The sequence below is a fragment of the Zingiber officinale genome, chromosome 9B, assembly GCF_018446385.1.
Source record: "Zingiber officinale cultivar Zhangliang chromosome 9B, Zo_v1.1, whole genome shotgun sequence".
Lineage (NCBI taxonomy): Eukaryota > Viridiplantae > Streptophyta > Magnoliopsida > Zingiberales > Zingiberaceae > Zingiber > Zingiber officinale.
Window position 1 is genome coordinate 5336985 of NC_056003.1, and position 18568 is coordinate 5355552.

General features: G+C 34.4%; 1 protein-coding gene across 1 annotated transcript; it reads left to right on the forward strand.

The window, feature by feature from the left end:
- The first annotated feature begins 12254 nt into the window (after window positions 1-12254).
- On the forward strand, window positions 12255-14552 carry LOC122025226. Its single transcript, XM_042583995.1, has 4 exons — window positions 12255-12583; window positions 12670-13540; window positions 13648-13794; window positions 13920-14552. The coding sequence occupies exons 1-4, from the start codon at window positions 12527-12529 to the stop codon at window positions 14429-14431; spliced, it is 1587 nt and encodes a 528-aa protein (XP_042439929.1). The 5' UTR covers window positions 12255-12526; the 3' UTR covers window positions 14432-14552.
- The last annotated feature ends 4016 nt before the right edge of the window (window positions 14553-18568 follow it).

Consider the following 18568-nt stretch of genomic DNA (forward strand, 5'->3'; position numbering starts at 1 on the left):
TGATCAAGGTTTTAAAATAAGAGTTGCTAGGCGGACTCTTGATTTCAGTATCTCATCTTTCTTTGAGTATCTCGATTGTCGGAGGTGTTCCGGTGATGTCTTTTCGATATTTCCTGACTTACCAGAAGAGTTACCTCCACCGTTTGATATCTCATCTGACGAAATCTATGAGTACTTCTTCAGACAGCCTAGACTAGGGCTAGATGAGCTAGATGTTGACTTCCCTACTTTTGCAGCCTTGAGATTATCTCCTCAAGACTACATTCTTTTTAAAATTGTCACGAACTGCCTTCTACCTATCACATCTAAACCACTATCTGAGATCCGACCATATCATTGTCTTATGCTTTATGGTTTGCGTCGGCGTCTCGATTTTGATATCATGTCAAGCATCTACTCCTCGATCATATCATATTCTCAGCCTAGCGGCTTCACTATTTATATGCCTTATGGGCATATAATTACTGATTGGCTTGAGACCCTTCAGGTTGATGTCTCTAAGGGTAGAATAATCAAAATGATCAGGCAGGATTGCCGACTTGGGAAACGAGCATTTTCCAAGTCTGGAATCATAGGGCGAAATGGGGAGGTTCAGTGGAAGGATGGGAGAGCTTTAGGTGAGTTACCACGACAGGTTGCAGCTGCTCCTCCTGCTGACATTGGCGAGGCGGACCCTGATCTGCGCTGGCAGATCGCGGAGTTGGAGGACCGATTTGATCGCCATGAGGAGATGGTGGCTGCTGAGTTCGTTGGTCTACGTCTCCACATTGACCGACGCTTTGAGACCCTACAGAGACATCAGCTGGCTACTCATCAGGCGTTTATGGGATGGATGGCCAGCCACCCACCACCTCAGCCTTCTACAGACGATCCATCTTCAGGCAGCGGCGTGCCCCCTCAGGGATTCTCTTATCCTGTTGCTGATGACACTGCTCCTCATGATGAGGATGCGAGTTGATTTTGATTATGTGATTGATTGTTGATTGTGCTACTTTGTTCTAGATACGATGTTGATTGCCTGTCCTGGATGGTTGCTATTTTAGACATTATGTTTATTTTCATGCGTTTTGTACTCCTATGATATCTTTTTCATGCTATGTATATGACATTGCTTGAGTTCTATCATATCTTACTTCTTTTTGTGGATTATGATATGGGTTTAAGGGGGAGGTGTTTGTCAGTCCTCATATTTTTTTTTATATATATATACCTTTTCGGTGTTTGACAAAGGGGGAGAGAGTATTTGAAGTTTAGAGACGAATTGTAAACTCAATATGAAAAAGGGGGAGAAGATATTTGAGATATATCCGTCTTAGGGGGAGGTCCCGATTTCCCTAAAATTATGGATATGAAAGCATTTCTGATCTAAACTTAAATCGTGTTGTCAAACAACAAAAAGGGGGAGATTGTTGATACAGGATGTTGTTTTGATGTTGACACTGATTTAAGTTTCAATCAGATATTGAATTAACTCAGACAAATCAGGGTTGACTTGGTTGACCTGATTAATCTGATTGGGAAAAGTCCGAGCAAGGAGCTTGGCACGGGAGAAGTCCTGGTGAGTGAAGCCAGGCAATTGGAGAAGTCCTGGTGAGTGAAGCCAGGCAATTGGAGAAGTCCTGGTGAGTGAAGCCAGGCAATTGGAAAGTCCTGGTGAGTGAAGCCAGGCAATTGGAAAGTCCTGGTGAGTGAAACCAGACAATTGGAAAGTCCTGGTGAGTGAAACCAGGGAATTGGAAAGTCCTGGTGAGTGAAGCCAGGCAAGGGAAAATCCAGATGGATCAAGGGTGATCGGACATCTGGTATTGGGAAGTCCAAGTATGGAAACTTGGCATGTATAGTCGGAGAAGAGCTCGGTAGCTCGGTCTCTGGACTGTCAGGATTAAGGGTAGCAAGCTTGGAAGCTTGCCTCTTAAATCACAGCCTTGGATCGGTCTGATGACCGATCCAGTGGCACAAGTGGCACTGGTGATCGGTCGGCAGACCGATCCATGACACTAAGTGTGTCCTGATCGGTCTACGGACCGATCAGTAAACACTCAGTAGCATACTGTGTTGTTACTGATCGGTCCGCCGACCGATCAGTAAGAACTCAGTAGCATATATGCTACTGTATCGATACTGACCGGTCTCGGGACCGGTCAGATTGATGCCTGATCGGTCCGGAGACCGATCAGGCTTGTGCGCGCGACACCTGATCGGTCTGAGGACCGATCAGGTTAGTTCCTGATCGGTCCGCAGACCGATCAGTAACGATCGAAAAAGAGATTTGAACGTATGGATCGGTCTGCAGACCGATCCATACTATAGTCTGTTTTGCATGCACTTTCTCTGATTCTTTCTGATTCAAAGTTGCTTTTGCCTAAATATTTCTAACCATCTGCTGCAAGATTTTGAGGTGCAGGTTACTGGTAATTTGCAATTGGTTGATTTCAAATTGAGCTTCATTAGTAGAGGATACCAGAGAGACTTTTGCTATGTTCCACTGTAAACCTGTTAAAGCAACAAAGTCGTGGCTGCGATCTGGCGGTGATCTGGCATCGATCAGCTCAACTCATGGTGATTGGGTGGAGCTCAGAGACACCAGTGAAGACCAGAATTCCATTGGTGTGAGCTCAGATGATCAGATGAGAAAGAAGCGTGATTGGCGATGCTATGGCTGGATGCAGAGATTTGCTGCAGTTTGGCAGGGATCCGTTGCGGGCGAAAGGCAGAGATGGCAGAGACATAAAAGGCTGGTTGAAGAGAGGGTTAAGAAGAAGTTCTTGGGGAAGAAAAAAAAACACTCTCTGTCGATCAGTGCAAAAGCTTTGACGCGGCTGTCTCGACTTGCTCTCTGTTTCACTGACCTTCGCGTGACTGTAAGCTTAATTTTCATTCTCCTAAGTCACCAAGCTCAGTAAGTCTTGTGCTATATTCTACATACCTGTTGAGATTTTGTTGAGAGGTCACTCCACCGAGAAGGAGAAAGTTCATAGCCGGGTGTTCACCGGGGTTGATCTACCGAAGATCGGCTTGTCCACCTTACGGACACCGAGGAGTAGGGGCAAGTTATCCCCGAACCTCGTAAACACTTGAGTCACTGTGGTTTGCTTTGTTTCTTCTCTTATTCTTATTCTGTTCTTAACTTGTTTTCCGCTGCGCTAACCACTCGTGTGAGTTTTATCTTTAAGTTTTAGCTTTTGAAGAGGCTATTCACCCCCCTCTAGCCATCCAAGATCCTAACAGTATCAGAGCAGGTACCGCTCTGATTTGGTGCAACCACCAGTCAGGCAAAGAGGGGTGTTTTTTTTTAAAGAAAAATAGATATCGTTCGTCTTTAAAATAAAACCTTACGCCTTTCATTTTTTCCCTCCAAAACCGTTTTTGAAAAACACATCATTATCTTTTCACCGTTGCTTAGTATTGATAAAATATTATATTTTCAAAATTTTGGAATAATATATTTTTTTTATTAATATTTTATTATTTTTCGAAATTAGTGCAATATTATATTCTTTCTCCAGCACTGCTAATCCAAGACCAAGTCTTGGGATTTTTTGTTTGTTTCTCTTGTCGGGAAATTATGACTCTTCTAGAAGGACGGAACCCCTGCGAACCACCACCATACGATCATGAAGACTACAACTACTGGAAGCGATTAATGGAATGCTTTTTAGGAAGCGTAGACATCGATTATATGCTAATTTTGAGGAAACCTTCTCAAAACTAGGAACTGAACAAAAAGGTAAGTAACATTATTTGTAATGTTTTACCTAACAATATTTTGTGCAGATTAGAAAAGTACAAGAATGCATATGAGTTGTGGACCCAGTTGATCAAGCTTCACGAGACGCCGATGGAGCTAGAAGATCAAGTTAAAATCAAATATGGACTCGAGTCAAATCCAACGGAGAAGCCTACTGAATTAGGGATTGCGCTCAAGGTTAGTAATATTTACCAAAATACCCCTGCTAATAGTAGTTTAAATAATCAGCATGATGATAAGTATGAAATTAGTCCAAGTATGGTGCATGATAATCTAGATTTAAATTCAAAATCACAAAATAATCTAGACTCTGATCAAGTCAATCAGGACTCTGATCAATTTGACATCAAACTTGACTTGGTCAAACAAAACAATGACCAAATCAATTCAAATAATTTAATTAATTCAGAAAATTTAAAATTAGGTGAGCATTTAAACATAAATAAGTCAAACATTAAAATAAATTTGAATTTAAATGCTAAAAATGAGAAAATGGATAAAATCAATAAATACCTTGATAAAATATTTAATAATCAAGATAAAATCAGTTTAGAAAATGCTATCCAAAATCAAGATAATTTAATTAATAAAAAATTAAACCTTAAAGATAAAACTAATCTAATAAATTCAATTAACCATATCAATTTAAAAGGTAAAGAAAATATAATGATAAAATCAAACAGTTTGATAAAATCAAAACTGAATTTAACAAACTTAAAATTAAATGTTAAAGATAACATATTAAACAAAAATAATATGGAAATTTCAAAATTAACAATTAATAAAAAGCTAAAAGATAAACCGTTAAGAAAATATAATTCAAACAGTTTAGTTAATTCAAATTTAAAAATAAATAAAAACTTAAACTTTAAAAATAAGCTATTAAAGAAAGATAATTCAATTAACCCAATAAAATTGAAATTGAAAGAAAATTCAAATATTAAATACACTCTCTTAAAGAAAGATAATTTGACCAATTTAATTAATTCAAAATTAAAAACTTAAATTTAAATTACAAACTAAACATTAAAACTTAACTAAAACCAACTCTAATTATACAAAAATCTTAAATTAATGGGCAATAATTCAGGGGGAGGCTCCAGAATAGCTGGCACCTCCAAAACTAACCTACCCGACGGGGTAACCCTAACCAACCTACCCGACAGGGTAATTAGGACTAATTAAAGAGGGTTCAAGTTTAACTTGAATCATGGTACTGGTTAAGTTTTTTGATGATAGTACGTTGGGGAAGCTTGGGCATCGCATGTCTAGAAAGATATGGCTTCAATCTGGTGCATTTGGCTAAGTGGAACCGACCGAAGCTACCTTTAAATGGATCCTAACTAGTTAGACCAAGGTTTAGTACTAAGCTCCGTGGATAGAACTATTCGGAAAACCTCGAAAGGTTGGTTACTTCTAATGACGTCCAAGTGACTCACCAAGCTTAGAAGTTTATCCGAAAAATACCTATTTGTTGAGACCAAAGCTAAACCTGAATCTAACACAAGTTAAACCAAACTCTGTAATAAAATCTAATTCATCTCACAAAATTATAGGATTCCCTGATTGATAATCTAGATCGGGTGATATGAATAAAGATTAAATTAATTTTCAAACTAAATTAAAATTAATTAAAAATAAAATTCGAATTTCAAATTACTTAAAATTAAATTTTGAATTTCAAATTAAAATTAAATTTCAAATTTCAAATTTCAAATTAAATTAAAATTAATTAAAATTAAAATTTGAATTTCAAATTAAAATTAAATTTCAAATTTCAAATTAAATTAAAATTAATTAAAATTAAAATTTGAATTTAAAATTAAAATTAAATTTCGAATTTAAAATTAAATTAAATTAAATTAAAATTAATTTTTTTTTAACTTAAAAATTTATTTTAAAAATTAAACTTAATTTTTTAAAAAAATTTATTTTAAAAATTAAACTTATTTTTTTTAACTTAAAAATTTATTTTAACCTAAAAATTATTTTAACTTAAAAATTTATAATTTTAACTTAAAATTTTATTTTAACCTAACAATTCTTTAAAAAAAAAATTATTTAAAAAAAAAAACTTTTATAAAATCATTTTAAAAAATTATTTTAAACTTTTAAAAATTCTTTTAAAAAATATTTTAAAAAAAACTATTTTAAAAATTCATTAAAAACTATTTTAAAAATTATTTAAAAACTATTTTAAAAATTCTTTAAAAATTATTTTAAAAATTCTTTAAAAATTATTTTAAAAATTCTTTAAAAACTATTTTAAAAATTCTTTAAAAATTATTTGAAATTCTTTAAAAACTATTTTAAAAATTCTTTAAAAAATTATTTTTAAAATTCTTTAAAAATTATTTTAAAAATTCTTTAAAAACTATTTTTTAAAAATTATTTGAAAAATTCTTTAAAAACTATTTTAAAAATTCTTTAAAAACTATTTATAAAATTCTTTAAAAATTATTTGAAAAATTCTTTAAAAACTATTTTAAAAATTCTTTAAAAACTATTTTTAAAATTCTTTAAAAACTATTTTAAAAATTCTTTAAAAACTATTTTTAAAATTCTTTAAAAATTATTTGAAAAATTCTTTAAAAACTATTTTAAAAATTCTTTAAAAACTATTTTAAAAATTATTTTAAAAATTCTTTAAAAACTATTTTAAAAAATTCTTTAAAAACTATTTTTAAAATTCTTTAAAAATTATTTTAAAAATTATTTAAAAAAAAACTATTTTAAAAATTATGTATCATTTTGAAAAATTCTTCTTATTTTTTCACTATAATGAAATTTTGTTAACTTAAATAAATTATTTCTATATATTATTTTCACTTTAAAAATTATTATTTTGACTTTAAACTCATTTTTAATCTTAAACATCATTTTAATCTTAAAATTAATTTTTAATTTAACTTAACTAAAAATTAAATCTTAAATTAAAACTTAAATGTTGAAATTACAATTAAAATTAAAAATTTTAACTTAAACTTAAAATTAAACTTAAACTTAAATTAACCACTAATATTAATTTAAATCTAAAATCAAAACTGAATCAAGCATATATTAATTGACATAAAATATATTATAAAAATCAGTTTAAATTCCTTTTAAATGCTGTTTTAGAAATCCCTTTAAAAAAAATTAATAATAATAATTATAACTAACACTTTCATTGACCAACTCAATCAAGTAATATGAAATTTAAATTATTTCATTAAGTATTAAATTATTAAATCAAGTAAAAACTAATCAATAAATTATTGATAATGCTTAACTGTTATTGAATTAATAAAATCTTATTTTATTTAACCTTAAATTAAAGTTAAGCACCTGAATGTAAAATTAATTAATAATTGATTAATCAAATTCAAATAAACAGTTATACCAAGGATACAGAGATAATAATATATGTATTACTAAATTAGACAAATGTGTTAGGGCTTTGAAATTTAACACAACCAAACCTTAGTATTAAAGGGGAGATATTAAATTAAGGGGAGTAACCAATTCAGGGGGAGGTTCAATTTTTTTAAATCCCCTAGAAAAATTAATAAATAAGGAGGATTAATAAATTAAAGGAATATCAAATTCAGGGGGAGGTTTATTTTTTAATTATCTCCTTAAGCGTTATTTTTTAATCTTCTCTTTAAAATCTCTCTAGAAAATTCTACCTCATTTAAAAAAAAAAAATTACTTTGAATATTTTTAGCAAATATTTTCAAAATTTTATGTTAGGTTCAGGGGGAGGAATTAATTAAAATTTTCCCTTTATTTAAAATATTTTAAAATTTGTGTTTGAAAAATGTTTTCTTAAAAATTTCTTAAAACTATTTTTGAAAACTAACTCTTATAAAACTAAGTTGTTTTTAAGAATTGGGCTTTACTTTTTATTGAAAATTGATTTTGAAAATTAGACTATCTACACTTGAAATTTAAAAATCTAGTTCTTAAAATTTGATTTTACTTAATTTTGACAATTTGATTTGAAAGTTAAATTTTACAAAAATTAGTTTTAAAAAAAAAATTGCTTTGTTATTGAAAATTATGGAAATTTAAAACTTGATCTTGAAATTTAGAACTTATACACTTATGCTTGAAAATTAGACTATCTACACTTAGCTATTTTTCTAAAAGCTAAAAGATAATACTTTAAACAAGTTTTCAAAAGTTTAAACTCCCCCAGATTAACTTGACATTATTTCTTACTTTGTCTGAAATCTATGTGTATGTTTACTTAATCCATGCTTATTTTTTATGAATGCCAAAGGGGGAGGGTTAGGTGGTTAAGTTAGCTAAACCAATTTGAAAATACAAACTAACTTTAAAACCACATAAATGCATGTTGTTTCTTGCATATGTTTTCACTAACTTAACCAGGTTGTCATTCCATCAAAAATGGGGAGATTGTTGGTGCGGTTAGCACTAACGATTTAACCTAGGTTTTGATGAATGACGAATCAGGTTAAGTTAGTTTGTTGTTGTCTAACACTCTGATCGAGTGTGCAGGAAAAGTCCAGACAGGTCGACGGGCTGACCAGATGTCTGGCACGAAGCCCAGCTAGGTCGACGGGCTGACTGGATAGCTGGCAAGAAGTCCAAGCGGGTCGACGGGCTGACCGGACGCTTGGCAAGAAGTCCAGTTAGGTCGACGGGCTGACCGAATAGCTGGCGAGAAGTCCAGACGGGTCGAAGGGCTGACCGGACGTCTGGCAGGTAAGTAAGGTAAGTCACTGGAGGGGAGTGATTGCGAGGACGCGTTCCCGGGAAGGGAACATTAGGCGTCGATCCGGCTTAGATCCATTTCGGATATCTAAGTCGAGATCGTGACTAGATTCCGGTCTCGGAAAGACGGAATCTAAGTCATACTTTTTCTGTTAATTCATACCTTATAAATTGTGCTAACAATCTGTGTTGCAGGATATATTTTGCCTCGGACTAACCTTGTTTTGCAGGAGAATGAATATCTGGAAAAAGGTGGTCCGGGCGCCCGGAGGCAAGTTTTATCCTCTGCGTCGCCTCGCCACGTGGAACATCCTGACTAGACTTGCCACGTGGCACCAAGGCGCCTGGAAGGGATCCAGGCGCCCGGAGCAGCATATAAAAGAAGCCCCAGGGGTGGAGCTTCTCAACAATCATCTCAGAATTCCCAGATTGCTTTGCTGCTCTGTGCTCCAGCGACGCTAACAAAGCTCCGACAACGCGCCCTTGCTCTTTAAGCTTTCTTTTCTGTCGGTATAGCTTTGTGTTTTGTTTCATTAGCATTTCTTCCACTCTTTTTGTAATCACATTCGAATTGCTAGTGATTGCCCAACGAAAGTGGTCAAGGACCACGGGCCTTCGAGTAGGAGTCGTCACAGGCTCCGAACGAAGTAAAATCAATTGTGTTCATTTACTTTTCCGCTGCGTACTTTTACACTCGAGTTTTCGAATCGATATTCACCCCCCTTCTATCGAATGATCACGGTCCTACATCTTTAAGTGCATCTCATGTCTTTCTATCCCCTTCATCGATGGTCTATGAAGTGTGGGCACGTCAGTGAGTTCGTTAATTGGTGGTTTGACCATCCACGATATTTGGTCGGAACATAGATATAATTTTTTTGATAACCAGATATGCAACTTTTATGATTCGATTAATCTTAAAAATGACCAAATCAATTGACTAAAATTTTCTATTAACTATCAAAATAAACCAATAAGTATAAATGAGTCCTAACAGATAACCTAGTCTCGCAAGGTTTTTCAAACTTCCCGTTTATAAGGTACCCTAGACCATGTTTAAACCCTCGTTACCTAGGAATCTGTCTAATTTCTTAGCATCCATAGCCGGGGACATTATATAGGTTAGTTATGAGAAAAAGTGAAATGGAATAAATAATTACAAGGAAAAAAGTATTGAAATGACAGAAGTTAGTATTGAATCCCTCTCTTGTGGATAAATATATATATTTCTTGAGAAAAAACTATTTGGATCAAAATTTTGAAGATATAAAAAAATATTACTTAATTTGCTAAAAAAAATAAAGGACATAAGTAGCACTCCTGATTATAATTTTTTTTTAAAAAAAATCCTTTTATCAAAAGTATTTTAAATAGTTTTTTAAACAATATATTCGATGTGATTAGTAGGAAAATCATAATTTTGTAAAATAAAAAATAATCACAATAAAAAATTATAATGTTATAAAATACTTAACAATATATAAAAAATAATCATATCCATAAAAACAAAAATATAAATTTAGATCTACATAATATTTTTTTAACATTTATAAAATATTTAACTAATAAAAAATTGATTTAGACCATAAAAATATTATATATATATATATATAATTTTATTAAGAATTTGTCCCCTTTATTAACTTTTGTAAAGTCCAAAATGAAATTATGTTAATATTCTTTTTTTTCACATCGAAAATAATTTCAAAATTTATTAATAATTTTTACAAATATATCAATAAAAAATTTAAAGTTCGAAACTTAGCTAAATTTGAGTTCGAGGCTCGACTGTGATGTATTATTAGAAATTGTTCTCGTTAATCAATCAAGAATCTAGAGTTCGAGATTCAACTGCGACGTATTATTGAGAATTTTTCTCATTAATCAATTAGAAATTTAGAATTCTCAATATTGCGAGCAGAGAAATTTCTATAAATATATTTCTATAAATATTTTGGGCCGATGATATTAAAAAATATTTTTTTTATTTTTTAATTAAGATGTATTAAATTAATTTTTTTTATAAGGAAGAGTCCAATATAATAACAAACTATTGGAATTCGTGAGTGTCCACAATCGCTAGTTTATAAATAAATAGCTTTACAATCTGTTGATTCAGCAATGGGAAAATTTATATTTAATAAAATAAAATATTCTTTTTTAATCAACAAAACAATTGATAATTTAAAGAACTTGACCCTTTCCTAACTTTTGTCCTAAAATAAACATTCCACTGACTCACAGTGAATCAATATCTCCATTAAATTGTCATGTCTTATATTAATAAATGCATCAATATATCTAGATTTTGCGTGTTTGGGAATGCTTGTGAAAGCAGCTAAAATAGTTCATATACTGAAAAAAGAAAAAAAAAATATATCAGATAATTAGTTTAACTTTTATATATTGAAAAGGTAACCCCTATTAGTTGATTAACTAAAATAACCTAATTAATATTTTTTATAAAATTAATTTAAATTGTATATATTAAACTATTTCACTAAATAATTTTATATATTTCATTTAGATTATCAATCGGTTTAATAAAATGATTTAATGGATTAACGTAGTTTTGATAATGACACATATTTATTCAATATAGTCAATATTTGCTTTCACAATTTTATATTTTAAAATTTTAAATAATTTAATGTTCAAATTTTCCCTCTAATTATTAGCCTTTTATTATTATTAAAATATGCTTCATCACAATAAATATGTTTAATATATCATCCTTTCTATTGAAAACGGTTTATTATTAATAATTATATAAATAATATTTCAACAACTTTCCAATTCGAACTGATATTATTAACTAATTTTTTATCTTAATGCTCAAACTAGTAACATAAATGGAATAAAATTTATGTTTTAATTTTGAGGAGACATATTCTTAATTAATTTTAAAGTGATTTTTTTCCTAATTTGATTCTGTTAAGGCGGTAACCTAACCCTTCATACTCATCACCTCGATCGCCTATTTATACCGGGCCTAGATCGTTGCCTCTTTCTCAGCACGCAGATCATTTCGCCGTTCCACCGCCGCAGCGGACGGAGGTTCCTTCGGCGTTAGCTTTCGATCTCCGCTCAGTGTTGTCTGCGTCTGTCCCGCTTGCACACGAACGATCCCGGCCGAGTTTTTGGCTACTCTATCGTTGCAGGTACTTTTCGCTAGAAACCATGCGATGGAATCGTTTCTTTTTTCTTTTGGGGTTTCTTCGTTCGAGAAAGAGTAAGGCCGGGGTTTTTTTTGGTGTGTTTGGCTGTTCAACCTATTCGATTTGGCCAATTGTCCGTGTCATCGAACGAAAGGATGCCGGATTTTCTTCTACTTTCTTCTTTCTGTCTCGAGAATGATGACATTGCCATGTGAAGGGAACCTATTTTCCTTTGGGTTTGTGAATCTTGTTATGTATAAGTTTCCTAATTAATTCAGTGCTTATTGTTTAGTTAATCTCGTGTTTTGGTTGGATGCGAGGGAGTTGCTGGTGTTTTTAGTTGTTAAGATTAAATTTTGCGAAAATATATTTCGTTCCGTGTGTTTTCTTTGATTGGATCTCTCTTTCTTCTTCTCAACTCCTTTTTCTTAATATAGATCGCACAAGAGTGGCGTGTTGTTATTAGATGTCCGATTTCTTCTTTTTGGTGTTTCCAATTCGCCTGTTCTATTCCTAAACATTGAAACTGACAAAGGAGTCTCGCAAAACTTAGTTTATTTCTGTCTTATTGGGATTTCTACGAGATCTTACTCTCTTTTTTTTTACATCACAGGATATAGATTGGTATTTAAGGAGTTGTCATCAATCTGGCCGTTCTTGGAGTTCCATATCCCTGCACCTCGAGGAAGGTGTGGGATCTAAAGAATGCTCAGTTGCCTCCTCTTTGCATTGAGGTTTCAATTCTTCTCGTTTGGCCTTTCGGTTGCACGGTGAAAGGATCTCCTGTTGACAACGGTTAACTCCTGCAACGATAGAGATTCTGGCAGCTGATATTTTACTGCAAGAGAACAGCTTGTTTGGATTTCCCTATAGATTGCCTTACTCAGATCAATTGCTGTCCATGAAGATGGCAATAACTAGTTGTTTCTCAGCTCTTTTTGCTAGAAAGAAGTCCAAGGTAAGAACCAATCGTTGTGATTTGTCCTTAGTGTCTTTTTTCACATGGTGCTTGCTGTTTACAAGTAATCACATAATCTTCTGCAGGAAAAGAAAAGATCCAAAATTGCCTATAAATGTGGAGATTTAAGAGTTAACCCTGAAGAACAAGTTCATCAACATGTCCAGAATCTTACAGTAGGCATTACTTCTGATGAGCCCAATCACACCGATCAATTGGCCCATAGTTCTGTAGAGGTAGCAAATATCAGAGAGCCTATGCTGATGATAGCTCAGGGAAAGAGCCCTGTGGAGAATGCACAAACCAAAACGTGTGGTACAAAAAATCTCAAATTTGAACAAACTGAGCTTGTTACTGAAGCAGTCTATGAGGGAGGTGATGAGGACAAGGATAATTTATCTCTGAGGAAAGATTTCTCTGACTTTGATCTTCAAGCATTAGAAGCAGACAAGCATGAACTGAATTCAGGAAGTGTCAACGAAGAACTGAATATTGATGGTTCGGATAGCAGGTTGCTTAAAGAAGATACTGCTTCTGAAATGATTACCTACACTGGTCATGTTAGTGATCTTGGCCTTGATCGAACAGATAACTTGTGGTCTCAGAATCACTGGGTTGCTCTTTATTCAGAGTCTTCTACCGTGGATAGAGTTGATGCTTGGGTTCAAAGTGTTGGAGATGGCTCATCACATCCAATAGACAGCTATCAGGATGATGAACCAGCTGAAGAGGCGACCTCATCTACCAATATTCTTGAGGTTGAAAAAATATCACGAAAGAAACAAACTCAAACTGGCAGGCCAACAGTAAAGGATATAATGGAAGGCAGCTACATCTTCCAACCACCATGTTCCTTTCCCCATACGGCTCACATTTCTGGTATGGGTTTGAAAACTATTCCAGTCATTTCAGCCTTCAGCAATCTCCGATCAGTTAATTTATCTGGCAATATGATAGGTATGAACAAACAACCTATTTTAAACTGTTACAATGTAAATTTTTTGCGTTGTTTCGATGTAGAACATTTGTTGGACTTTATATTAATCTCTTTCGTATTGCTGCAGCCCACATTTCCTCAGGAAGCCTCCCAAAGAATCTCCTTACACTTGATTTGTCTAGGAACAAAATTACAACAATTGAGGGACTGAAAGAGCTTATGAGGCTGCGGGTTCTTAATCTCAGCTACAACAGAATCTCACGGATTGGTCATGGTAAGCTTGTCTTTTAAATTTTTAAATTTGATTTGTGCTAGCTATGATGTCTGCTAGGACAGTATTTATTGACTTGGAGAATTTATCACTTGGGATAGGAATATAATCCAAAGTTTAAATTTCAGGATTTCCAAATGGCACGCTGATAAAAGAGCTCTATTTAGCTGGAAATAAGATCAGCTACGTTGAGGGTCTCCACAGACTTCTGAAGCTAAAAGTTCTGGACCTGAGCTTCAACAGCATAACCACAGCAAGGGCCTTGAGTCAACTTGTTGCTAACGACAGCTCTCTCTTGGCACTCAACCTGGTTGGCAATCCAATTCTGAGCAATTTTAGCGAAGCTGCCCTTCGTAAAAAAATCTGTAGCATCCTACCTAAGATATCCTACTTGAATAAGAAGCCCATTGATCCTCGGAAGGGACAGGAGGTGGCCTTGCACAGCATATCAAAGGCTGCACTCGAGAGCAATAACCGGTTCTCGCAGAAACAATTGACAAGGCGAGTGATCAAGACTACCAGTTCTTCGGTTAAGAGCCAGGGAAGAGAAAAGAACACCTATAGAGGAGCAAGCCGCAACCTCGGAGAGAGGAGCAGAATGAACAGATCAAGGGGCAAGCATCAACGGTCTATCACTTGAAGGGAATGAAATAGTCTTACTTCAAGAAAATTAGATGATGATTCAATTTTTGATGTGATTTGATTTCGCTTTCTGTCGTAAATTAGAAAACACTATACGTCTTTATTTTTGTTAAACTTGAAACTTATTACATTGTGTTTGGTATATGGACAGCTTAGTTTATGAGCTGAAACAATTGATATAATTTAATTTATATACTTGTTTATTTCCTTCTTTGTTTAACTGATATGTAATTTGTTTATTCTGATCTGAACCGTGCACTTGATGTTTATCCGATCAGTTTAATATTGTCTCCTTTTTGGAATTCGATATTTTTCTTTAAAGAAGAGAAAACCTACTTTCACTTGATGCTTTTTTAGTTAAAAAGTGATTACGCTCGTAAATAATGTTAACTGCGAAGTACGATGGATGGGAGGACGAATTATATCGGATGTAGAATGTAGGGATTTATGTTTTATTAATCTCAGGATTTAATCCTTCATTTATTGAATAAATCTGTCGTTTATTTATCATCGACTAAGTCCTCGGGGGTTTTTTCACTTGTCTCTAGGGTTATGGTATCGTGGTAGAACATTCAAGTTGTCACCGAGGTATCGACGGTTCAATCCTCAGGTATGACGTATTTGTAGAAATTTTTTCTCCAAATGAAAGACACAACTAAAAGATGTTGGACTTCTGGACTAACTGTCGCGTGCACTCATAAGGAAGAGATGCGTTGGGATTCAATCAAAGTCCCACATTGAAAAGATTTGGAAAAGATCATGGGTTAAAAGGATGTAGGATATCTCCATTGGCATGAGGCCTTTTGGGGAGAGCCCAAGAGCAAACCCATGAGAACCTAAGCCCAAAGTGGACAATATCATGTTATTGTGAGGATATGTGGGCATCCTTTGGGCACAACAAATTAGTATCGGAGTCATGGTCCAGGCCAGATGTCATATAGGGTGGCCTTAAACAACGAAGTTCAGGATAGTCTCTTTTGTCATTCATTTATCATTTCGACTAAGTCCTCGAGGGTTTTTTCACTTGTCCCTAGGGTTATGGTGCCACATCCAGATTGTTATTGAGGTATCCACGATTCGATCCCCAGCTATGATATATTTGTAGAAATTTTTCCTTCAAATGGGAGACACAATATGTCCGGTGGAAAACTTTCATGGGGTCAGACTGATCACCTCAAAAATAATCAATGGGGCTAAGTAAATTTATTTTTTTTCGAGGGTTTTTTCACTCGTTGCTTTGTGTTTGCTCATGAGGAAGAGATGTATTGAGATTCAATTAAAGTCCTACATGGGAAAAATTTGAAAAATATCATGGGGTTAAAAGGATGTAGGATATCTCCATTGACATGAGACCTTTTAGGGAGAGTCCAAGAGCAAAGTCATGAGGGTCTAGGCCCAAAATGGACAATATCATACCATTGTGGAGATATGTAGACATTCTTTGGACACGACAAATTGGTATTAAAGTCATAGTCCAAACCAGATGGCATATGGAGCAGGTCAGAGTGACAGGATACTTGCAAGGGGTGAGTAAGTCAGGGTGATCGAATGCTCGCGGAGAGGGTAATTGTGATTTTTCGTTTGAGGGAAGGATTGTTGGGATTCAATCAAAATCCCACATTGGAAATATCACAGAGTTAAAAGATGTAAGATATCTTTATTGGCATGAGACCTTTTGAGGTGAAGGTATATGTTGGATCGCGGCGGCCGGCTAGAAGGGGAGTTGAATAGCCTAAAAAATTAAACGCAAAACATTTCTCGAACTCTTAAACTAACACTTGCATAAAATAGCTAAACAGAAAATAAATCAGAAAAGACAAGGCACACCGGGATTGACTTGATTACAACCGGGGAGGTTGTTAATCCAAGGAAGATGATCGCACTAAAAACTCCTTCAGGCGGAGAAGCCTCGTACAACGATGAAGCTCACAAAAAGAAGCTAAACTACAGACGAAGTACACAAGTGTTGAAAGAATTGCTTGAGTTCTGATTCATTTGAAACTTCTGGACCAAGGCTGTATTTATAACATTGGTCAGGGCGCCTCGAAGGGATTCCGGGCGTCCTGAGGGGATAAAACTTTATCCCCCAACGTTCAGATCGCGATTGACGCGATTTGGTCAAAAAGACAACTCGGGGGGGCCCGGAAGGGTTCCAAGCACCCCGGAGGGGTTCCGCCCGCCCCTGAGGGAAAAGTCAACCCCGTTGACTTTTTCCAACCCGGGTCTTCTGCTCTGACTCCGTTTGCCTAAGACCGAGTCTTCCGCTCGCTTGGGTGATCTCTGCCATCCGGAATAGGGCTCACCCGAACCCAACTTCCGGTCTTCTCGAGCAGGCTTCCGCTCCGGCTTCTCGTCCCTCAGAATCGCCACGTGCTTTCTTCTCGTCCGCCAACGTACTCATCCGCAGTCTTCGTCCCTCGGTCGCACCCTGTGCCGACCTTCTCGCTAGTTGCGTCTCTTGCTCCTCGAGCAGTCTTCTGATCCGGCTTCTCGTCCCTCGGAACCACCGCACGCTTCCTTCTCGTCCGTCGGTGTACTCTTCCGCAGCGCCTCGTCCCTCGGACACACCGCCTATCGTCCTTCTCGCTAGCTGCGTCTTCCGCTCGACTGCCTGTGCTCCTAAGTTCCTGCACACTTACACACAAGATTAAAAACACATGACCTAACTTAACTTGTTGATCATACCAAAACAACCTTGGGGTTCTAATAATCTCCCCCTTTTTGATGTGAGCAACCCAAGTTAAGCTAGGGTACAAATAGACATAAAAATAAACTAACTAAATTTACAATTAAGTGCAAAAAGATAAAAAATTTAGTCTACCTCCCTCTAGACTTATATTTTTCCTTCTCCCCCTTTGATCACATAAAAAAATGAGGTTCCGAAAAAAATCTTAGGGTTAAAAAGAATTTCTAACTTTCTTAAAAAGAATTCTAAGTTGAATAAATTCTAAGTTAGAGAATTTACAATAATTTTCAGAAAAAATATTTTAAGTTAAACAATTTCTAAATAATACTTTTTACGAAAAAAAATCTAAGGAATAACTCTAAGAAAAAAAAAAATCTAAGTAGAGCTTTTAAGTAAGTACTTAAGAACTTTTAAAAAAAATATTTTTAAAAAGAGTTTTCCTAAATAAATATTTTAAACAGAAATTTCTAATTTCAGAAAAAATCTTAATTTTTAAGTAAAAGTTTTTTTAAAAAAAATCTAAGAAAAAAATTTAAAAAAAATATTAAATTTTTTTTTTTAAAGCACTATTAAATTTCCACCTTAATACTTTTATCATAAAGTTAATTAAATATTTTTATTTTAATATTTTAGCTTCCAGGTCGTGGCGAGGCACTAGACCTTCTTGGTTATTGGAGCAACAACTACTTCCTTAGACAAAGACTCATAAAGAAATTTTATTGTCTAATTTTCTCGTTGAAAGCTCTAATTAGTTCAAGTTCAAGTCAAACAGGACTTTGGAACCCAATATAGGTTCCAGCCTACAGGATTGACTAAAATTTTCTTAGGGACATTTTTCTTTAAAATATTTCTAATCTGTCCCTTATGATATCGAAAATACTAATTTAAATTATTGTATTTTCTAAAATTTGTATTAGATGAGCATGTACGATTTTTCAAGTTATCTACTTGAATTTTCAAATTTTCATTTTCTGATTTCAATTTTTCATTTTCTAATTTTGATTTGTCTAAATCTTCTAGAGGGCAAGATTTAGCTAGTATTACTTTTAAAATTTTATTTTCTTTTCCTAATTTGTAACAATCTTTTGTTAATAATTTAACAAATTTAAAAAGTTTGTCAGGAGGAAGAGATCGTACCTGACTTACCTTATCGATCTCGTTGTTCGTTTCTCCCCCTAAACTGTCGCTTTCTTCCGACGTAGCTCTCCCTTCATCGATGCTCTCGATGCTCATCTCGGAATAGCTTGAATCGCAGTCGTCGTCTTGATGAATCGCCATTAATGCAAGCCCGAAGAACGCCTCGACTTCCGACTCGGACGACGTATCGTCCCACGTCGCCTTTAGGGCCTTGCGCTTTTGGACATACTTCTTAACTTTATCCTTGTCCTTATTCTTTAGCTTGGGGCAGTTGTCCTTGACATGCCCTTCTTTGTCGCAGTGGTAGCAGCG

Bases quoted from the DNA above. Each gene is read 5' to 3' on its own strand.
- LOC122025226 (XM_042583995.1), top strand. From the start codon at position 12,527: ATGAAGATGGCAATAACTAGTTGTTTCTCAGCTCTTTTTGCTAGAAAG. The intron at 12,584-12,669 runs GTAAGAACCAAT...AATCTTCTGCAG, and splicing joins TTGCTAGAAAGAAGTCCAAG to GAAAAGAAAAGATCCAAAAT. The intron at 13,541-13,647 runs GTATGAACAAAC...GTATTGCTGCAG, and splicing joins TTTATCTGGCAATATGATAG to CCCACATTTCCTCAGGAAGC.